The sequence below is a fragment of the Orbicella franksi genome, chromosome 1, assembly GCF_964199315.1.
Source record: "Orbicella franksi chromosome 1, jaOrbFran1.1, whole genome shotgun sequence".
NCBI classification, from domain to species: domain Eukaryota; kingdom Metazoa; phylum Cnidaria; class Anthozoa; order Scleractinia; family Merulinidae; genus Orbicella; species Orbicella franksi.
Window position 1 is genome coordinate 11,234,447 of NC_138145.1, and position 23,987 is coordinate 11,258,433.

General features: G+C 38.2%; 1 protein-coding gene across 2 annotated transcripts; it reads right to left on the bottom strand.

Annotated features, from left to right (window-relative positions):
- Window positions 1–40: 40 nt before the first annotated feature.
- LOC145489962 (GTPase-activating Rap/Ran-GAP domain-like protein 3) lies at window positions 41–23,749 on the bottom strand. 2 transcript variants are annotated; one of them, XM_081469055.1, is made up of 26 exons: window positions 23,097–23,749; window positions 15,306–15,375; window positions 14,511–14,609; window positions 13,213–13,303; window positions 12,752–12,870; window positions 12,143–12,207; window positions 11,588–11,651; window positions 11,156–11,182; window positions 10,980–11,055; window positions 10,621–10,719; window positions 9,999–10,102; window positions 9,400–9,508; window positions 8,936–8,981; window positions 8,732–8,838; window positions 8,450–8,556; window positions 8,148–8,252; window positions 7,270–7,347; window positions 7,092–7,155; window positions 6,342–6,389; window positions 5,696–5,908; window positions 4,807–4,970; window positions 4,055–4,204; window positions 3,581–3,650; window positions 3,053–3,133; window positions 2,629–2,747; window positions 41–2,123 (listed from the first exon to the last, which is right to left on the bottom strand). In XM_081469055.1, exons 1-26 carry the CDS (start codon window positions 23,279–23,281, stop codon window positions 1,704–1,706), a joined length of 2,880 nt encoding a protein of 959 aa, XP_081325181.1. In that variant the 5' UTR covers window positions 23,282–23,749; the 3' UTR covers window positions 41–1,703. The 2 variants fall into 2 exon arrangements, with proteins under 2 accessions (XP_081325181.1, XP_081325188.1); XM_081469062.1 differs by having other exon boundaries at window positions 18,462–23,189.
- Between the last annotated feature and the right edge of the window lie 238 nt (window positions 23,750–23,987).

The window sequence follows — 23,987 nt, forward strand, 5'->3', positions numbered from 1 at the left end:
TTGAATGAAGTCTTCTTCTGGGCTTAAATATTTTTAACAGTTGAACTATTTTTATTACTTTTATTATATAATTACATCTCTAGTAGTTAACACAATAAAACAGATCTTCGAGTTAAAAAGATAGCCTTGATGTGGGAACAATTTTCTTTTAACTCAAGAGCTTTTTCGACAATGACAACATCTCTATCTACCTCACGCACTTTCTTATAATTAAAAAGTCTTCTTTAAATAAAAATTTACTTCCTAATAAATATATTGATACTTTGGAATTTAAAGCAGCTATAACGCGCCACATATTTCAAAACAATTAACGGCGATGGTCGGGAGGGGGGTGGCATGGCAACTACCTTACAGCTGATCTTACAGCTTCTTCTAGTTTCCATGACGCCAAAGGACTTGCCGCGAGTCTCCCCTCCCCTCCACCTGTGGATGGGGCACGTATCTACAGTACCTCCTAATTGAAGGGAATTTGACGTACCTCACAATAATAGATAGCTTCGATACAAAAACACCGCAAGGGCGATAATAAAGCTTCCCAATGGAAACAAGAACAAAAACGGAAAGATTGATGATTACGGGCGACGCGCTTGAAAAGTTCAGTCTAAAGTTTTCAAGAAGTACTCGATAAGTGCTGTTGCTCCTTTACAACAAAGAATATGTACAAATGATAATGTGTAATAAAATAGTAGCAGTAGTTATTGCTCTCGTTGTTCCCGTTGCTGCTTTTTTGGGTTGTTTTTAATTACAATGAACACTTATCAACTCACATGGGTAAACTGACTAGAGCATTGCCAGCATGATTAGAGCCTGTGCGCTTACCCAGCTGATAACGAGCGATTTTGGGGAATCTGTCGGTTGTAAAACCTAAAAATAAAGATTTGACTCCCACATCCAATCACTGCCCGGCACATTTAGCGTAATCAGCTAATCGCAAGTAGCATTAGAAGCATTTAACCAGTGGCAACTACGGCAAAAATCGCGATGTCCAAGCATGATTGCTTTAGGTTTGGTATAAGATTGAATGAAAAGATATCTTCATTTTCATTAGTCAGTGTATCAGGTCATTGCAAAAGAAAATAAGAGTTTTAGCTTAACTTAAACGGTTGAGAATCAGACCTCTAAATGACCGTGGTTTTCCCAAACAACCCTTAACCACTTGCGTCATCAGAATTAACACGACTGAAAATTCTTCAGTCTTTTAAATTGATCAACTACGTAATCTCTTCCCTCTGACAAGAGGAAAGTCACATCTGAAATCTGGAAGCCCTTAATACCTCATTATGGACTTTAAATTAGTACCTACAATTTGTTACTTCGGAACGAGAAGCAAATGTGTCTGTGATAATCGTGGACATAAAATTAAGACTTGTTTGGCCTAATGCGATCATTGTCCAGCAATTTTCAAAATCTAAACTTCAGCGGCAAGCCATAATCCATTCACGGCTATCAATAAAATACGTCATCTTTAGTTTGTCATTGGCTTTTGGAATTTGGTGTAACAAATTGTGTGGTTAGGTCTCAAAGCAGTCTTGTGTTTACGTGATGGAGGAGTTGTCAGAGATGTTTGGGAAGAGAGGGGAGGGGGAGGAGGAGTGGGAGAAGAGGAGAGGGTAAGGTATAATTAGGGGGCAATACAAGTTAACTTTGACCTCTACATAACTTCCTAGTTGCCTAAAAGCTTCTATGATGAACTGAAGTCGTTCTCACACCGTTGTCCATGTTCCATTACTTGAGTATTTGACAGCACCCCGCGGGTCGACGGGTTCCGAGACATTTCTTGACTGCGGGCATGAATTTGTTCTACTCGCGGGTTCTTTAGCAGGAATATCCCTGTCCGTGAAAGTGTCCTGTGATTCGAGGGAAGAATCGCTTAGTTGCCTAGTGACGCTTAATTCCTCGCCACTTGAGTCCAGAGCAGTATTTGATACCGCGTGGACCGCATCGTCATGAGTTTTGCCCGCGAGCGGAGGGTCGAGAAATTGTCCCATCAGAGAAATTGTCGATATTTTGTAGAGAGACGTTTTTTCTTGTACGGCGGTGGGAGACGGTGGTTGAACGCTACCAGTCGTATAAGCTGATGGGTTCGATGACTTGGGTGGCGACGCGCTGAAGTAAATATCCGCCTGACAAACAAAACAAACAGTAATCGAAATTATCTTAAGCAGTGATCAATCCTAGAAGAAAGATGCTATGGACTTAGTGTGTAAGGTTCAGAGCTCCTTGCAGAAAGCATGTTCCTACATACTACCAAAAAGAAATTCTTGGCTGTGCATTTGACAACGTAAGCTACAATGTAATTCATTGTAGTAGGAAGGAAGAAAACAACTCTAACGAAGTAGGTTTCTGACTAAAATGGAAAAGCATACGTGTGGACATATGTATTTATACCATGCCATAGAAAATACAGCCAGTCAGAATACAGGAAAACCGTTGTATACTTGACAATCTTCGCATCGTGCGCTGCATTGACTGTGTTGGCCGCTGTATTTTCTACGTCTCGTGTGCATACCGTCAAAATACGTGACTCGTCGTGGGATATTGCATGGTATTGCGTGGTAAAACACTCGAAAGCGTTGCAAAACTAGCATAAATAAAACTGTAGGTCAATAATATTATTTTTCAGCGTACCTTAGCTGATATGAGGCAGACCTTGGGTAATACCAGCGTATGAACCAAGTTTGCGTTCACGACAAGACGTATCTCTATCGTGTTAGTGGTGAAGGCCAGCAGATAAGGGAATGCACAAACTGTAATAGAGTTCGTATAAAAATACATACATCAGACTATAGGTAAAACTACTCTATTTTATATATCTTACATGTAGTGTTATCAAGGAAAAGTGTGTAAAGAGAGTTTCTCTAATTTTGAATATTCATTGTGGAAAGTTCACACATTGCTCCAGAAGGCCTCCCATTTCCTTTCCACTGTTACACAAACCTACCAGGCGGTAAATAACATGCATTGATCCATTTATAAAGAATGATTCACTGAAAGCTCGATGTTATCATATTTTAAAATAATTCAGTAACAAAGAATCAAAATTTGTACAAACCGACTGAGTTCGGTGCCGAGTTCCACTGAAACGAAAAGTTGGACGACTGTTCTCCTGTTAACCTCTTGAACATTGATTGATCTGCCGGGCAAAGAAGTGAAATTGTCAATAGTGCGGCGAGTTTTCTAGATCATCAGGTACAAAAGCTGTATTTGCTATTGGTGAATCGTGGGGGCTAACCATTTAAAGAGATTGATTCTTATATTTTTCTTACATAACGAAGCCTGCTAATAAAAGCCAGCACACGCGAGCGGCCGGATGAAAAAGTCTGCACTGCCCCTTTAGCCAGTCAAATTTGCTTCCTCAGATATTTGCACCGCGCGGGGCAGAGAAATGAAATAAGGAGACGTAACTGATAAAACCCAGGTGATTTAATAAACTGCCTGATATCATATTCATCTCCTACGGGGCAATGACGTATGGTCGGAAATGACACGAGGACCGCGAGGGAATGAGGCTAAAGAAAAGTAACATAAGCTTACTGATGTCCACTTTAAACAGATTTAGCCAAGTGCTAAAGTGACTCACGATTGAACGAAATAAGCAGTTCAGATTCTTCTTCTTCGTATACGTCAACTGCAGAGACAAGAGTGGCCTTCTGTAAAGAAAACAAAACAATTCAGGAACTCCTGCCATCCTGTACTTGTCGCTTTTATTTCGTGTATCATGGCGTTCAGCGTACACGCCTACAGCCTAACAAGTCTAAAACGCAGCTACTTGAGACGCTATCTCAAATATTAGTAAGGTTCTAATTTGTAACCGAAGTTAACAGATGTCTCGGTTCTTCACGCACTCTTCGGGAATTGTCGAAAAGTCCCCGGGTCAGTTTTGGAATCTTCGACTGTCGTCTTACCATCTTCGAGAATCCTTTTTGCCTTGGACGAACAAAAGCTTATGAAAAATGCATTCCATCTTAATCAATCACAATTCAGTTATTTTGCCCTCTATATTATTATCTGAGCATTTTTTTTGAACAATTTTCGACGAAAACTTTGGATATACCTTTTGCTTGTCAATAACGTGTATTCTCGACACGTTCCCTGACTCGCTGATGAGTTCAAACTGATGTTTGTAACCCACGCAAACAAGACTCTCGTGAGCACTTGTGAATACCAACGTCATGAGAAGAGGCGCTTCCCCAACAGTAACTTCCTGTATAAAAGATAGCAAACATGCATTAGACAATAAAAGATTTCACATTAGTTCTTTCGTGAGGCAAGGCTATACGCCACGCGAGACCGATTAGTGTCCAGTGAACCTAAAAACGACGCAACGGAACAACGAAAATGAAGCCTATCTCCAAGGAATTAGTGACTGTGTAGGACAAATTTTTTCGACTGAATATTATTTTGAAATCTTCTAACTGTTTTAAGGCCATTGCAAGGTAATTTCACTTGAAAGACGCAGAGAGGTGGGGGAATTCGAAAGGGGGAAGTCTTTCTTTATTTTCCTTTCCTTTCTTGGGGCTGACAATGATCTGCAACCATGGACAAATTGTGTTGGAAAATGCACAAACATGAAATCATAACTATAGTACCTACAGAATAAGTGTCAGTACCCCCATTCCCCCTTTCAATGTTGGAAAATGGTAAAATGCAAACTTGTGTTAGATCAAAGTGTTTTGTCAATTATGCACGGGGGTGGGGAGGGGCAAAATGCGTAGAGAATGAACTATTCTAATCCTGGTCACTAAGATTGTAGCTATATCGAGATCTATGGTGGTGCAGTTTAGAGCGCAAGTTTTGACATTGTACCTTGATTGTTTCAAATCCATCCGCCACATCTTTATTGCTTCCTACTGACCATGTGCTCCATACTACGGGATGCTTCCAACGTAACAGTGTCACTTTTTTCCCAACAGCTACTGCAAGCTTCAGTTCACCATCACCCGACTGGCTTACAGCAAACAAATGGCATCCTACAAATGGTATAAAGTATTTAACAAATTGAAAGCTTGAACGTCCTTGAGTGTGTTCATGTATATTAGAGGATTGTTCCTAAAGAAGTAGTTTAGCTACATTGTCAGTTGTCCGGCATGGAAAACAACACTTGAAGTTCAGTTAAAAATACAGAGAGTCGCATACAGCCGTTTGCAATTAGATACCTCCTGATTGTAAGTTTAATACATTATCCGCGGCCCAAATGTAATTTTTGAATTGTCGTTTGCGCTACGAGGTAGAACCGCATATTACCATCAGCCAATCCGGCTACAAGTAGGCATCCGAGCGGCGAGGCTTTAATTGGTATCAGGGCAAGCTAGTACCTTTCTAGAAAAGCTCAACGATGTAAGCAAGAAACAGTAAGTGAGGGGCCAGGCCCCCTTTCCTTTTCATTATTTTGGGTACTGAAGACGGAAAAGTGAACTCCCTCAACTGAGCAAGAAAAGACCCACGTCTACGCCCTGTCCCCAGCCCTCTTATTTTAAGCAAAAGAAAGCCCATATGTACGCCCCCTGTCCCCGCACCCACCACCTATTTGGACACACTTTGGATCCGTCAATCCAGATTACAGGGAACAATCAAGGTCGCGAAAGGGCTGTGAGATTACTGCACAAAGATGCGATTTCGCGGTTACGAACTACAACTATTCCGTTTGATACTCTCCCAGTTCGATCGTGTTTACCTTAATTCTCTGTCATAGTACCTTTGCTTTTGTCTACTCTGTGATTTTTGCAAAACTGCCTAGTCTTCGGTTCTTCGTCTTCCTCTTCGAAGTCCGTCAATCTGAACACGTACAACTTGGACGAGTGGAACTCTTTACCTTTGTCCACACGGAACAGAAGAAGCCCAAAAGCTTCCACAACACTCATTTGTTTCGCGACCACAGACTTGTCAAATATATAGCGATGTTTCTCTCCTAAAATAGGGAAAAAGCAGTTTGTTGTGAAAGAGGAAAACGAAAGATACGGCAAGAAAAACTTTTTCAAAGCAATCCCAGTCCCAGCATTGTGCTTGCTTTCCTCTAGATGCCTAGTTAATCTTATTGTATTAATATTGTGGGAATCGATGTTCAAGCAAGACTGCGATTGGCAAATTCCTTCAAACCCCTTTCGTGCCTTGATGGAAGGGTACTTGGTTGACAGACGTTTATCGTTTTGCTACGAGTTATTTTCTTCGAGCGCGCGAGCCACCCCCCTTGCGCTCGCGCTTCTTCAAGTCCCTTACGGTTAAAACTTTTCTTGCGATCTCGAAGAACTCAAGACAAAAGAGAGGGTCTGTAGACAAACTAAAGGAAGGGGGGAGTAGAAGTTCCAATAAAAAGGCAGAAAGAAAGTAAAAATTCTTAGTACCTTGAAGCATTTGGATGCCATCCTCTGTTCCCAGTACTAGACTATCACCTGCAAATAAATGTCAAAACATATTCCTTATGTTAGAAAATTTCTTTGAATTTATTTTTGGGGAAAAATGAAAAACTACTTTACCCCTGAACTCCCTTTCATCTTCATCACGACTAGAAGGATAATAGTACACTGTTGACTTAAGCTGCTTTAGGCTTCAGTCAGCCATAGTTAATAGAGGGGACTGGTTTTGAAGCCCGGTAAACATCAAAGGAGGAAACAAAGATGCCAAGATTTATGTTGGAAGGTCCACGACCGTGCTCAATCTTTTGTTCTGTCATATATTATACATGAATTACGAAACCAACACGTTTCTATTGGTTAGTTCCTCAGTACGGAGTAAACAACTATTGTGTTTTGTGCACGGTCAAGGCCAAAAAGAGAGCAAAAACATAAAAAAACTTTGAAGAGTTTCATAAGCATTCCCCTCTATTGCCTATGAGTAAGCTGGGTTGGTTGGATAGACCTTTCACGTGGGATTTTTGGCCAAATTTGACGATCCATATCAGTATATCGCGATCCCAGCCCTTCCCTACTTCGATTGTTAGGCCTTTCATTAAGTCTAAATCTGGAAATTTCACGATATCCCCCATTTTCTAATTTTTTTAAAGAACTGACAATATCCGCCCAACTCAGTGGAACATTATCACCCTGAGCAAGCAGTAAGCGAGAAAAAGCCGGTCAGCAAACAAATCGCCTCACCCCAAGAATCACCGCAATATATTTTGGTAGGAAAATCCTCTAAAATGCACTGGGGCTTCCATGGCTGTAAATGGAACAAAACAAAGAAAACATTACACCATAAGATACTTATGACAACACTTATTACAACATAAGACACAACTTTCATAAGTATATTAGGAAAAAAAATTGTTCCAACCTCAACTTTTGCGTTTCCAGAGGTACTCGCCAGACTGGTCGGTGCATCGCCTTTCACAATTGTCTTTAGCTTCAAGGACTGGAAAATAATCGAAAAAGTTCATTTTGCTTTCAAAGCTAGACTGAGAGTAACAAAACTCGTCCCCACTCACGAATCGTTCTTCAACAAATGTACAAATGAACTAATAATCACAACACTTTGTACGAAACCAGTTTTGGGACTGAATTATGTAAAAAGACTTGACTTGTCTCTGTTATAATGTAAATGATTCACACAAATTTTAAGTCAACGTTGCACGTCTACCAACGTTTTATCGAACAGATAAGAATTGATCAACTACCTTTATGTTTTCGTTCCTTGGTCTTTTTTTGTTTTAGTAATAGAAATTGGAAATTAACTTAATTGCAGTGGGAAGGTGTTCGTCGAATTTCCCGATTACAGCCAGTGGTGTAACTAGCCTTTAAACCATTAAGCACGGGCTTAACAAGAATTTCTGTAAATTATTTTTTCAGTAGCCGAAAGGCCACAGTTTCTTTCTCTTATTGTTGAATAGCGAATCACCGCTATATCAACATTTTATTTTGAAAAACAAAATAATGACTTTCAATCTTATACATGAAAAAATGCTGAAAGGTTATTACCAAAGCAGAACTTTGAAATAGTTTTGCGCACGAAAATTTAGTTGACTGTTTTTTGTTTTTTTTTGGACGTTGGCAAAATTTGATAGACGACTTACGCTGTACAATTTGGGCTTAAATGGAAAAAATGGCTGGCTACGCCCCTGACAGCGAGTAGTGAAGACGCCCAAAAAGTAACTTTAACAGGAAACAAAATAGTAGTGAAATGAATTGAGATAGTACACATAGCAACCTGTCTACCTGTCCTAGCTGCAGGAAGGCCTGTTCCCTTTCCAGTCCCTTCCGGCTATTGCCTCGAGACGAATCCGTGATGACGTCGTTCCAGGATTTACGAGCGCCAAGTTTCTATGGTGAAGAAAGAACAGATTTTGACGGTCAATAGTAATAGAAAAAATTGCGGTCGTATTCCTATACCCATTATTCCTATTACCCTAACTTGTTTTAGAGTTGCCTTGTGACTAAAGGAACTTCATCTTAAATTTATATTAGGACTAATATTAGGACTAGAAGTGGGTCGACGCTCATCCATACCCAGTACTTACCTCATGCATGTGATCTTGAAGGAGCCTGGTTATGAGACTGTCTAGAGTACGCTGACGTCTGTTACTGAACGTGGGCGATCCATATGCAGCTTTCTCGCCATTCATTACTGAAAAGAAAAAAAAAAACAAGCATAAACATTAAAAAAGAGAATAACTGAAGTAAAATACGAGAATACGAAACAATAGTAAGCTTTTAAAGGAAAAGTACCTGACACTTCAACAACTGAAGATACGTAGGCCATAAGGTATGATAAATCAGTCAGTTACTTAAAATACACTTACACTTCACGAGAAGAAAATCTCTAAATTCCTGGTGATCCTTAAAAACCGGTGGGCAAGGAAGCGGTGGACCGAAAATTGGCACATTCTTTTCGGAAAATACAGTCAACCTGCGGGAAGACGTCATTGTTTTGTTGGTAAGTTTCGCGCGTGTTTCATGTACAATTCACAATAGTTTGAGGTCAAATAAGAAGCCTGACGTCTTACCGATAACTGTCGTCCGATTTGCTGTAGGATACAAGAGCATATATGTCTTGGAAAGCAGTTAAGAATTGCAACAATAAAATAGCGTCACCAACAAAACTAGCGACGTTCAATATAGCATTTACGTTTCTTGTGTTAAATATGACTTATCTAGAAATATGGAAATTGTAACATGATTCTATCAGTTACCCACTGTCGCGTTTGCAACAGGCTAAGTAAACATTCACACGAAAACGGACAAACGTATTCATCTTGCCTAAGTGAATAAGCCATCTCCGAGTTACCTTGTGCCTCTGTTTCGTACAAAACCTTTCATATGGAAATGAGTTTGTTTTGCATGAAAATGAACCTGTAGGCAGAACACATTACGATATGATTGACTTCGTACGAAGACTCGTTTTGGCACAGAGGCAAAAGGCAACTCAGAAATGGTCCATTAAATTTACATTAGAATCAGTAAAAGATACGGACAAATTTCGACTTGATTGTTGGAGGACTGAACGAAGACGATTTCTCGTCCCAGTCTTGAAAAACAATAATGACGATGTCGTTTCCAATGTGGCGTTTGCGCTCCACCTGATAAGGAAAATATAACCATATTATTACACGTGCCAACCACGCCCAGTAGCAGAAAAAAAGGAAAATCAAAGGATTGGTATTTACACCGCTAGTTAATAGAGAAATATTAAAAATCTATTACAGACTGAATTATGAAAAGTCTCATTTGAGTCACTACCCAACACTGCCGGAGCTTATCTCGGTTTTCGCGGGGCGGAGCGTTACGCGACTAGCAGTCTTGCTACTTCCCTTTGAAGGGATGTTAGTCCATCACAAGTTAGCCTACAGCATTCCGTTTGGTTGCCCCCAACATTTCGCCGGAACCTATCCGTACCCCTGGGTGGAGACAGGCGCTATGAGAGCAAAGTGTCTTGCCCAAGAACACAAAGCAATGTCCCTAGCCAGGGCTCGAACCCGAGCCCCTTCATCGGAGTATTAAAAGTAAGCCTGCACGCAAAGTTTGCGACGATTTTACATTTAGTGCAAGACAGAGTTGAACACACGTCACCTGCTGTGGGTTGTCTGGAGTGAAAGGCAACATGGTAGAGACGTGAAACATGATTTCGTGTCCTTCATAAATTGTATAAAGCGAATGCGAGCCAGTCATATTGTCTGAAACAAAGAAAAACGACACAAAGTAAACTAGACTGAAACGTTGACCTCCGTTCAGATACATTTTGCTCACTAACCTTATCTTACCTAAAAGTATACAGTTACTTCATGCTGCCATGGACCTGTGATGCCACACCAACAAAAAAATATATCTATGCATGCTGGGCTATTAAATGTCATTTATACAGGTTGGTCAAGCACAGTTCAAGTGTGCTGTCTAGGTGACGCAGAGATATTAGCCAAGTTTTTTTTTTTTTTGCGAATTTCCGCACCGGGACGTAGTCGCGGCCATATAATCGTACAATCCACACACACATCCAAATGAGGCCAATACCCGATCTTGGTAAATACGTATCGATCATTTGGCATAACAGAACAGCATTTTTCATTAGAGACAGTGTGTAATCTTGAACGTGCAAGATAGCCCCATGTTGTCCACTCAGGTTACCGTTTATGTTTATCATTATTTAATAGACATAGAGGTACTAAATGCTAGGCTCGGGAGAACTTAATCTTACTTTTAACGTCCAGTCCTCCTCGATACTTCTGCCAACCCTTGAGTTCTATTTTGTCGCCCATCAACTCTAAGAAGTGCTCGAATTCTTCAGAGACGTTAACTGTAAAAAAGTTTAAAACATTAGTATGTGAGGGGTCTGAAGGGGTAAAATGGGAACTGGGAAATTGACTGTATTTTTACAGACAAAATGGTTCACTTGGAGTGGGAATCACAAACAAACAAAAAGGGAATGGGAAAAATGGGAAGTGTCCGCTGAATCCCGGCTCACACTACGACTACATATGAACTATCCGACTAAGATTGAGGTCCAGGTATGACTCAGGTTCCGTTGTTTTATGAATTTTACTACACTGTCCTTACCATTACTGAACACTTCGTCGTCAGTAGTCTGTCCTTGTTTGGCGTAGAGGATTCCAAACTTGAAGTTAACAGATCCCTGCCAGGAGAAAACAACAACAAAACGTCACTCGCCAGAAACATGCGTTTAGTCGTCCAATATCGTTGAAATGCAACAGCATAATGCGCATTTTTATTACCTCTTGTTCTTCCAACACAAGCAATTCCTGTAGGGAAAGAAACATAAAGTTATTATTATTATCAACATAGCAGTTAAAGCATCGTCAACTTCTGAATAAAATACATAAGCGGGTCATTGGACGCATGCATAGGGTACTGGATCCTAGCCATTTTCCCGCCTCTACGACCCGCTACCACTGGACGTGACTGGTCATCGATGGGTACTTCACAGAAAATGTACAAGTTGACAGTCGTCGACACTTGACAGGTGAGTAAGCTAAGCTTAAATGTTTTGTGTAGATCTGTGTATCTGTCTAACGGAAAACGTGTAAGTTGTATTAAAATAATCGAGCCGAATAAAGTTTAGCACACAATTTGCAACTCTCGTGTCGAATTTCAACCATCTGTATTTCTTTCCAGTTTTAGTTTCCTTGCGCAAGCTTCAATCGTACCTTTTGTATTTCTGGATTCAGCACTTCCCTGGGACCTTTATCAACCTTGTTTACACCATAGGCTCTAACAATGACAAAACACATCAATAACATCATGGATAGGACACTTTAGAGACATATCATTTTCTAGAAAAGAACTGAAAGATTATTGTTACCTCGCTTGATTGACAAAACACTCAAATTCTTACAATGCAAGATTTTGAGAGAGAAAAACTTTGAGAGAAAAAAATATCACAAAAATAATCACCAACTGTGATCCATATAAACTTATAAGTTTAAGTATACTAAGTTTATCTGTTTGTTGTACGAATTAACTAACTGATGTCAGTTTTTCATCATGCGTCTGTCCTTTTGATCATGAATTTTGTCATAACATCTTCAAAGTAGCCGTGGATCCAGAAGACGATAGCCTTGTGGATCCACAGACTTTTCTCACCATAACAAAAAGGCAGAAGGGACAAAATTCATGTGTCTGTCTGTTTATTGACAATGAAAATTAACCAGTGAGCGTGCAAGAATTTCTGAAGTTATTGTAAAAAATATGATAGTACTTACTGTAGCACTGACTTTGGAGTAATAGGCTTGTTAGGTAGATATGGAATGCATAACTTTTGACCACCCTGAAATTTACAGAATTGCGTATTGTTTTCAAAACGTTCTGCACCCTTTTGCTATTGATGCAAGCTTTACAAAAATTACAGTGTAATCATATGCTAACTGCTCTTAACATACAAAGGCATATTAGATTATGGGGAAGTAGGGATGTAATGGTGGGTGGTGAGAAGCACTGTGTGCAAATTTGGAAAGCTAATGTTTCAAGCATAAGCTCCTTGTTGAAGGACTAATCAGGACTGTGCTCTAGAAGCACCCAGGTGCCAGAGGCAACTAACTTTTGCCTTTGGCTGACTGGAAAAACTAAGTTCTTCCACATAAGCTTAAGTGCTGGTTACCCAAGATTTCATGGTTCTAAAGAAACCTTTGGGCTCCTTGTAATGTTTTCTTAGACAAGAGGCTTGCTGATGCTCAAATGCCACGTGTCCAAATTTGTTGTAGTAAATTTTAACTTCAAGTTTGTATTAAGACTTGCATACCAATGCAGCACAACAGCTTTTTAGAAACTTGTCACTTCACTGATTATTAACCTACAAACAGAAAACAACTTACTGTTTTCCTCCAAAGAATGGCCCGATATTGTGGAACACCATAGTTTTCAGCATCCGTCAGACAAACAGATAGAACAAAAGGACTCTTGCTTCCATCAATACCAACAAAATTTTGATGTACTGTGAGAGATTTAAGACCAAGGAGTCAACAAGTTGATCAAGATTACAAAAAATTTCAAAAATATTTCATTAATTTTGAAAGTCTTTAACTTGGTTTTCTGAAGTCCTGAGTGGGACATGAACTTCCTAACTGCAGAAAATCTTTCTAACTGCTTATTGTAAAGATACAATTACACATTGTGTAGACACACAGCTGGGCCTGGTGTTAATTTGTGGATTAATGTTAGGGTCAGGGTTAATAATCAACATACTCTTTTCACCTCAAAAGTATTCCATGGTTATTAGAACAAAAATTAAACAAAAAGGAGAACAGATTAAAACAGAATAGAGCAAAATGGTCACCTTTTCCAAGAAAATACTTGAAGTACCATCTAGTTTGGAACTCAGGATTTTCAAGATGAACTCCACTGCCTTGCCTCGTAACCATTCCATTCTAAACATGACAAAATGGAATAAAATAATCAGTTGAGAAAACTTTGCACCCATACATAACCTATTGCCAAAGATCAGTGGTAAGGTAACTAAGCGATGTACAACTTATACCTAATTGTACCTTTTTGGTACACTTTGGCCGCATATCAGGCAAGTTTGGTCAAGCCATGGTTATTATTTACTATTCAGAACACAGTCCTAAGAAGATATGCGCACTGATTGGTTAAAAATGGTGTTTCTGTAACTCAATGGAAACACAGAACTAGCACGAGCTGTTGACATAATGATGGTGCGAGCAAAGAGAACTTACATTTTGATGATTAAAGTAAACAAGCTATTTTTCTTTTTCTCGTCATGGTGTTTTCTAAAAGAAATAGAAAACATGTTCTCCGTGTTTCTATTGAGTTTTAGTATAAATCTACTAGCGTTCTATCATGAATGGCATTCTCTGATTGCCTACGCTACTCACTATCTGTTCTCTGATAGATAGTGGGTAGCGTAGCAGTGTGCTCTTGTTAACGAAATGACGGCTGCTTCTTGGCGTTTTTGAAGTGTCTGTGAAGAAGATTTAGATAAAGTGTTGAACGACTAGTAGATTTATACTAAAACAATTAGATTATTCACTCTTGATTTCTATGCATGATAGTTGACTTGAGCTGCGCCCTCGTCAACTACCACGCGATAGAAATCTCGAGCTCATAATCTAATTGTTTAATAGAAACACTCGTGAAAGTTTGGGATAACTCGAAAAAGCTGTGGAAACACTTGCCTGCGGCTCGTGTTCCCACAGCATTTCTCGTTCTCCCAAACTTCCGATCAGGTTTCTATAACTCGATAGAAACACAGCACATGTTTTCTATTTGTTAAATGGTTGCAACAAACTATCCACGGTGAGACCACACAAGCCTGATAATTGCCACAGAATCATACCATAAAAGGTACAATTAAGTATTTACCATCGACAAATTTGGCCATGTCTCAATGATATGATAGCCAGTTTATCAGGTCACAGGATATCAGGACAATACACTTGGATTATGATTGGTTAATTATGAATTAGGATGCATGCATCACATCAAATTTGTGAGAAGTTTTTATACATAGTTCCATCATCCCAGGTATAACAAGCATTATGGCATCAGCATAGGTCTTCTTCTGAATAATAAGCTTTGCTTTATGACATAATCGCCCAATTTTAGTCCCTCTACCTGCAGCATTGATGGTTGCACCCCAATTTCACCACTCTCCATCCTGAACCGCCCTGCATTTTCACCCAGCTCACTTCCAGTGTAATGTAAGCTGTTCAACTGCAAAAAAACAAAAACAAAACATTTGGTTTTGTCAATGATGACAGGGTCTGGATACAGAAATTTGTATTTAATTTGTTTTATAAATAATCAAGATGAGACATGTAATGCAAAATATTCTGCTAAATCATAATTTTATAAATTGTTGGACGTGGTGGCTGTAACATGGAGGTTTTGGCCAAAGAGTAAAACCTCTAGCACAGTGACAAGATGTTAACCTTGCCAGAAAGAGGATTAAAATCTTTAATCAACTGATCAAAGAAAGTATTTTCCATGGAATATTTACTGGTAAATTAAATTCTTAAACATCCAGCTGACTAATCAGTTAAACATTTTATACAACATTATATATGTTACATGGACCTGTTAAATGATTGAACATTGTCAATAAGAGATTTAAAGGAGCTCAGTCACGGTATTTTGAGTTATTTTGGCCCCATACAAAATTACCTTTAAATGGTCGGAAACCTGAAAATAACAGTTTAATAAGATAGAAAAACACCAACGAGATAATGAAAAACCATAAGGAAACAAGGATGGCTAAGGATGGAGAAAATTAACTCGGACAAACGACGAATTTAAAAAATTGAGGCTAAACTTTTCAATATGTGCAAACCGTGACGTAGCTCCTTTAAACTGCCAATGCCGAGGCATTGGGAATTAACCCACAAATTATTTTTGTGTCCTTATACTTACAGCCTCAAGAGAGCCATAATAGTGTTTTCGGCTCAAGCCTGATCTTCGACCAATATCAGGAGAAGGAGCACTGTAAAGAAGAGAGTAAGTTGTACTTGGTCAGTTGGTAATTCAGCTTTGGTCTTGGGTGTTCTTGAAGTTACCATACATTACTTTCTAAATAAGTTGTGAGTATTGTTTTACTCTTGCAACCCACTAATTTGCTAGACAGACTGTATTCACATTGTAAGGAAAACTATAATTACAATACAATAGCTTTATTAAGGACTCCTGATAGGTTATTTATTTACAAATTATACTCCATAAATCAAAACATTAGAAAATTGCTGACAAACTCTCTAACAGCTTACATAATAATATTGTCTATTGATTAATGTGTAAGCCCTGGCGACATTCCTGTCCCTAATATAACATGTAGTTGATCAATCAATCAATCAATCTATCAGTTGGTTGGTCAGTCAATTGGTCAGTCGATCAGTCAGTTAGGCCGTCAGCCAGTTAAACCTGCCATAGATGCACAAAATGCCTCTGAAAATATACCTCACAATTTATAAGAAGGCTATGGTTTGATATTCCAAACATTCATATGTTACATTACTTGCAAAAAATTTTGACATAAAAATTTCAGACATTTAATCTTCAGACAGTTTTAATTAATCTCATGGAGGACAAATTTCAGACAACAATTTGAGACACTTTGCTGAAACATAACTCAAGAAAATTTATGCCTACAAAACTCAAATTAGACTGAAACAACATCAAAAGATGGTAGTTTCACTGAGCCCTCAAGATTTTAAGAATACACTGACGAGAAAAAAATACAAATTTTATCATGCCAAGCAGTGTCTCAACAAGAGTTTGCTCCATAAATGCCAGAATAAAGGAAACTAAGAGCTTTGGAGCTACTTCAAAGTTTTATACTGTGCTGTATATATTTCAGATGTTTTGCAAGTATGTATGCCCTGTGGTAAGCTGATATAGAAGAATTTGCAATAATTTATTGAGAAATTGGTGAATGCAGGAGGTTGTTTGGTTGCATGCTTTTATTGTTCAGGGGTTATTAGAAATCCTTATCAAAAATAAAGCACAAAGTTGCAGTAATGTGCTTAGTAAAAGGCTTACTGCAGTGAAAGTCTATTTAAAAAGATTATCTCTTTCAGTTCTGCCATAGTTAATAGAGAGGAATGGTTATGAAGCCTGATAAACATCAAAAGAGCAAACAAAGATGCCAAGATTTATGTTGGAAGGTCTATGTCTGTGCACAATCTTGTTTTTTTGCGCTCATACACTATGCATGAATTACGTAATAAACATGTTTCTATTGGTTAGTTCCTCGGTCAGTAGTAAACAACTATTGTGTTTTGTGCATGGTCAAGGCCAAAAAAGAGAACAAAGACATAAGAGAAATTTGACCGGTTTCATAACCAGTTCCCCTCTATTAACTATGGTTCTGCTCTACTAGTAAACTTTGAGGTTAAGATTGTAACAAGGTTAAAGAAATAAATTATTTTATTTGAAATATAAAATTTGTATACTATACGAAGAAAACCAGAGCAATGACTTAAATATTTAAATAGTTTCCTTAATACACATTGAAAAATATTCATGCAGCACTATTTTGTCATTGATACATACCAGTAACAATTTACATTAGTTAAAACAGATCATTTTCCAACTCACAACATTCTACGGGTGCTTCTATTTGTGTCATCAAACACTGAACTGGCAAATTTATCACATACAAACTTTTTCTGGTTACAAAATCAGTTATAATATCAATACTTTGATGTGCATCATACAATCTTAGACTTTATTAAAAGCAGCCTTATTAATAATTAAAAGCTGCCTTTTATGGCTCAGTGATCCAATATCCTTATCTCTCTTTTAAGGCAAGTTGTTTTGTATTGTGCCTTCTAAACCTAAATCATCCAGACCAGACTTTATCTTTTTACAATAATTTTGATCTTTAAAATGTTTTTTTTTTATCTGTACAACAAATTTGCATCTAAGTTGATGACAAATCTCAGATTACAGAACATTCCACTAGAAATTGACAGCATGTATGAACAAATATAAATACTTTGTTCCTGTTCAAAAAAGATTGAGTTTAATACTTCTTGTTTTATTCAAATTCCTTTGTTTAACGTGCTGCATAGCAAGTTGATGATGGGAACTTGGGTGCTACAATATTGTTTAAAAGTCGAAATGCAGCAATGAAGGGGTTTCTGCAAAACATCAATATAATTCCTTAATGTATTGACAGCCAGTTTCAACCAATTTCATGGTTCTTAAACACTTGACACTGATACCCTCAAAACAGCAGTGATAACGTCAGGAGAATAGTCGCACTACTTTCAGCAAGAAAAAGAATCCCACCACAGCTTTACGTTAGCCTCAATAGATACCGCATATAACTTGCAAAACTCTGCAGGTTTTATAAATATTCTCAAACTGCACCTGTTCTTTAACATATAAATTGGTTACTTAAAAGGTGACATGCAAATTCTGCGAACAATTTTGTCCGCTATTTTCTTGATGTTTTGAGGTTTTAAAAAAACCGTTTCTATGTAAAGTAAATACTTCATGTTACTGCGCCTTTATTTATTCTACATGAGATCTTTACCTTAAAAGGCTTAAAAGAAACCTTCAATTTAACACTTTAGGCACTGACGTATTCGCGCTAAAATGTGGTGAGGTAACTCGTAACGAAATTTATTCTTTTCACTGATGGCGAGTGTGTTTTCGCATATTTATTTTATATTCCGAAGAAAATTGCAAATTGAATTAGAAGCGAAGAAAATGTAGCAAATATCGAATAAACCACTACAAATCATCCAAATAAGATGTAAGCCTTGAATAAAATGATTAAAACTCTAATCTTTTATATAAACTGACGCGTAAAATAATCACAAATGTTAAAATTTTGTGAATATTAACAACGAATCTAAAATCTAACGCTTTGCAAACTCGGCTAATAAAAACAGCATGTTAGTTTGTTTTGATCGCTTGAAGCTGCGTGGGCTAAACATTTTCTTAGAGAAACGGCCAAAAAATAAATTTTGGGGGATAAAAGAAATATAAATGATTAGACGGCAGAAACTGAAACCTGCCGCAGGAAACAAAACAAAATATAAATGGTATTCAGCACTTATTTACCTGTAGGTGAAAGTAGAAGCCCTTATCCTCGTGACCATATTAAACTGAAGAGATTAGTCCACTAAGGTTCAATACCACACATCAAAACAGGAAGGGGTGACATCAGGCGAAGGATTCTTTAATTTGACGGTGTAGGACGAACGAAGTGAGCCCCTAACGCATTGGACACGTCGCTTCTGCAATGGTTGGAAGAAACACTGCCTCACCACAGAAATCCTTTTATGCCCTTATTCGCGCGGATTTCAAAACGTTCACTTAAAAACGTTCCCTTTTTTTCGCGAAACGTATTGGACCGGATCCGTGTACGCGATTATCGCGTTATTAGAAGCATTGTCCCGTACCTAGATTGAAACTGTTTAGTAGAACCTGTACCGAATATGAGTTCAAAGTTCTTGCATGTAGCTGTTACTGTAGGTTGCTGTAATGTGATGCGTTCAGGTGACAAACCTGGCACTTCACGTAGCGCCGGTGACGAATATTAGACAAGTACTGCTGTAGTCTGATGATATTAAATGGCGGAAGTATAAGACGGCTCGAAATGGTCTTACGTAGCTAGCTTTACGAACTGCACATCAGTAAACAGAAAGCTAGTTCTAACAGCTTTCTTGATCCAGATACGTAGACAAACAGACTTTTCGCGTAATATTGTTACCGAATGACGCGAGTGGTTATCACGCCAGACCAGCAACGTTACTAATTTTGGATAGGCTTTCCGTGACTTTATATACTGACGCACAAATTGTCAACAATCAGCCGAAAAAGGCAGTTATTAGATTTAATGAAATTCAGCTCGGTCTCTTTCAAAGTTTCCGTATCGTGAATAACACTGTTATATGCCGGGAAAACGCTTTCGTTATATACTGATTCAACGCATGGTGAGCAAAGTATCGAAAAGTAAGTTCTTCATAAACTGCAAAAGGCAGAGCGGAGGCAGTTCAATTCAATTAACAAAGACCAACACCGCACTTGAAGATGAGCACAAATCTCGTATAAGTTTAGGTCAGCAATGCTTCTTCCAAGACGCACTGAATGTAAACAAATCTTTCCACCATAGAAAAATGCCTCGGCCTGAGCGAATTGTTAACGCGAAAAGCTGAGATCTTTCACTGATTCAGGTTTGACGCACGCAAAGATGAATAGCAAATGACATGCGGTCTCCGTTCGTTTAAATAGCTGTATTACAAATGATGGAATTGCTTGGTGACACGGCAGTGATAGAAAGGGTTTTGTTACTGCAATTAATTTCTGTATACTTAATGACACACAAAACGCTGTTTCGTGATGTCTGTTTCTCGACTAATATCCATAAGCAAGAGAGAGGGTGTTTAACAGGGCATTTACAATGCCTTGTCATTCCTATTAGGTGATTTTTTTTTTTCTGTGACATCAACTTTTTTTTTCTATTCCGTCAGTTGTTTAGTTTGTAAATCGAATAGACCTTCCTTAACAGCTTCTCAGCAATTCCACACGAGAGTAAAGTCTATTGTTGACGAAACAATAAAACGTAAACAAAGCATTCAATGACGTCCGCTCCGGTAAATGATCTTTACTTGCGAAAGGATGAATACCTTTTGTGAGTTCTGTTTATGTTTTGTGTTGATACTGCCCGGTAATAATCAAGTCCTCGTCATTTCTGTTTATCGTCAAATCGCTCGCATATTGCATTAGATTGCTAAATTGTTTGTTTCTTTTCTTTGACAAGTTTTTTCAACTCAACTCAACTTCTCTATTGCTCAGCGTTTAAGCTGGTTTAAAGCAGTTTGCGCGGGTTTCTGTTGAAACAAAACAAGAGAAACCATCCAAACAGAAACAGCTTTCCATCTCTCTGAAGGCAAACTCAATTTCTAGTATAGCTTCATAATTATTCATCACTTAACAAATAATCATGATAATACGGAATTCGAAAGTGACACACTGTGGCTGTCTTACAACGTGAGAGCAAGAGCTGGCGTCTGTTGGCAATATCATAGAAAAATGTTACCAAAAAATTACCTGCCATAAAAGTACGCAAAAGACCGTAGTGTGATTAATAATGCGGTTAGGAATAAAATTAGCGTGTGGTTACAAAATCAAAGATAAGAAATTGAGCTCATTTCATAAGCAGACGATGATTCAGCAATAAACTGACTTTGACGTGCAAGATAGCACGGTTCTTTACAAAGTACACTATTATCGTGACGCAGAAATTATCATAAAAGGCAAACGTGCACCAGAACAAATGTAAGGAAGAGAAAAAAAAATCAGCATTATCAACCGTCCTTGCTTATGCCGTGGAACACGTAAGACAGAAAAAAAGTTAAACTAAAAAAATGTAATTAAGGCTATAGCTATGTTCACAGTTGCCCGTCGTAGTCAATCCCTGTTAAAAGACTCTTAAAATTGTGAAGGTGTTTAATTTTAAAATTACGCTCGATACTTAATAAATATACAATTTTGTATTTTCCTATGACGAGGCTCTTCTTTTCCAGATCAAAACGAGGGTGAAGAAATTGAAAACAGTCGCACGTTTCTCACAAGTTAAGTTTGGTCCTAATCGAAAGTTACTCTTTCGTAAGTTGTTCTCCATCATGTCCATATTCAAATTTCACTAACGAGCAGTTATATATAGAAGATATTACACGGCAGCACGCAAAGATATGAATTTTATTTTCGAGTTGTAAAAACAGCAATTTACGAACGAGCCCAGCGAGTGAGTAAAAAATAGTTTTCAACTCGAGAAAATGAATTTCATACCATCAAACCACCGTGTAATTTCCTATTTATTCATTATGTAGACTTGTCTTCGCTGACTGTTTGCACAAGCGAGAAATGGAAAACCTCGTTCCCAAGTCTATATTACTCATTAAATGTCAATGTCAGTGGTTAGAAGCTGTTTCTTTGCTAGCTGTTACTCCTCGTGATGTCTAGGCAGGTTAACTAACTGTTCCATTTCATTTTTCTCAGTCTAGGTTCCAGACCCGCTAATATTTACGATATAAATGGTTCAAAAATTTGCAATTATCACTTTTGAAAATTTATGTTGACTAGCATACGAAAACTTAAGTTCTCTACTAAAATGTGTTGAAATACATAACAATGTTTATCACCGCTGTTGTGTAAGAACAGATTTGTGTCCAATAGAATCGCCTTTAATTCATATTTCTAAGCTTTCATCCCATATTGAGATATATTCCAAGTTTACTTCCGTTTAGAAGACTACAACTAATCAGACATTTGTACTTGTATATCAACTTGCGGTTTAAAACTGACATCATGTGACTCAGGGCTTGCCGCTTGCGTGACTTTCTAAAGCGGCCTAATAAGAACTTCCGGTTGTACTCAGGAGAACAAGATTGAAAAGAAGTCCACAAAGACCGGTCAACGTTTCATTCCATTTTTTTTCTCTTTAATATTGCGAATTTTACTGACGGAACGGGAGCTCGTCAATAAGCTGTGTATTTGTTTGAAACAAATACTGAAGTACGATATCACAGATCACATCCTTGATCATGTTGATCGAGAATGATCGGCGAACGTGCGTGGAGTTTTAACGTGATATCTTTTGCGGACGAAATAATCATTTGAATTACAATAAACCGTTCAGAGGTTCAAATGTAGACGTTAATTCGATTTCGATCAATTTTGATTCGTTGATCTTGAGGTCGTTTGATTTTATCTCTAGGATGGTATGAATTTCACACTGTTAATAGAGAATATGAAATTTTTAATTGCACGATCGCCGCCCTGAAAACTACGTAGTTTTCTGTCGAGTTGTCCGATTAGGTTGACAGGTCACATACATTAGCTCTCAAAAATCGACGTAGATTTTGTCATTTATCTACCAGCTAGTAAATGACAGATATGGTTGAGACTTGCGTGGTTTACTAGACCAACAAAATACCAGTAATTCGCGACGTGAAAAATTTTCGGGCGGAGACAAGAGGTACTTGACGACAACGTAAATTTCAAGATGTAAATTTCACTTCGTGGTTAAAATATTACGATTTGTGTTTATCGTTGTCAATAGATTTTTGTTTCGACTCTGAAAATTATGCGTACAATAGGCATCCATGTTTGGTTTCTATCAAACAAAGCCAGTGAACTTCTTTTGATAGAAACGAAGCTAATGGTTGCATTGTTCGATTTGATTATTATTTACATATTACCAGCAGACGGAAAAATTGCTCAATTTCTGCTAAATCACAGCCAAGACCAAAATGATCCGAACGTATTATTTCAGGAACTTGATAACACAAACATTTCTCAAATGGTCGTTCTCGTTACGAAGTAAATCACCTCAAAACGTCAACAAGCCGTCATTCTTGACTCTTACCTAACCACATAATGATAACAACAATATGATTGTGCGAGGCGACAACAAACGAAAGACGATTGTTCTCGACACAAATGTAAATTGTTGAATCTGACGAACACCAAACTAACAGGCAAACAATATCCAACAGTCTCAACGTACTAAATACCCAACATAATAGATTAAACTTGTATCAGTGTACGTTACTGCAACCGATAATACATGCAAATCTTAATATTGCTGGGAAAAAAACAGAAGACTACAGACGCTCAATATAGAATAGAACCGGACTTCATGATGGTTAATTAAACTACAATTGCTAAATCTATGTTTTGGCGACTCACCGGTTAGGTGTTTGGTTGAGTTGATCAGTTCCCTCAGATAACTGCAGGGTTCCCGGTGGACTCGAGTATCGTTTAAACTGAAGCGTTGGTCGAGCAAGATACCTCCCTGGAGTTCTAGACTCTCCTACAACAAGACTACTCGGTCTTTCAGGAGCGAACGTTTGTCGCTTTTTTGATCGATCCATGTTTGTGTTCTTGTTTCCGCTCGGAAGGCAAGCCGACTGTCGTCCGAATACTTTTGTCAAGGGCCGCTCATGTCGACGACAAACCAAAATATTGCTCGAGAGTATCTACTCGCACAAATTAGTTAAAATAACTTCGAGCCTCGAACAATTGATGCGTGGAATAACGAGTCTTGAATCAAGTTAAGAATTCATGTTGAGGCACTAATAGCAGGATAAACTCCAATCTTGCAAGTGACCGTGTTTCTAAACGTTACATATTTCACCTGCGTCCAGCGAAGATTGTCTTAAAGATAAAAATAAAATGTCTTGTAGGTAATTTACATCCTTTGGTCTAACATCTGTACGACGTACGAACGCAGCCACTGTTACAATCTAAGGATAATGAAACGCAGATAACTATAAACCGTAACTCGCCATCTGTCGTGCCCCAGGGCAGCCTCCACCATGAATATAATTAGGTTTCTTTAGAAACTGCGAAAACCACTTATATTTGCCGTGTTCTAGTGACCAACCGGAAATGCATTCCTATTGGATGCTCGGTTACAAACTTGTCAACAGCAATTTTATAGTGCAGGAGCTCTGCGAGGTTTAGAGAAGGAATCGAAAGGCCACACAGAAAGCGTTTGGCTTTTTTTTCTTTACTGCCGTTGTAAATTGTGATTAGAAAGAGGAATAAACAATGCCTCGTTTTTTAATAACTAAACTA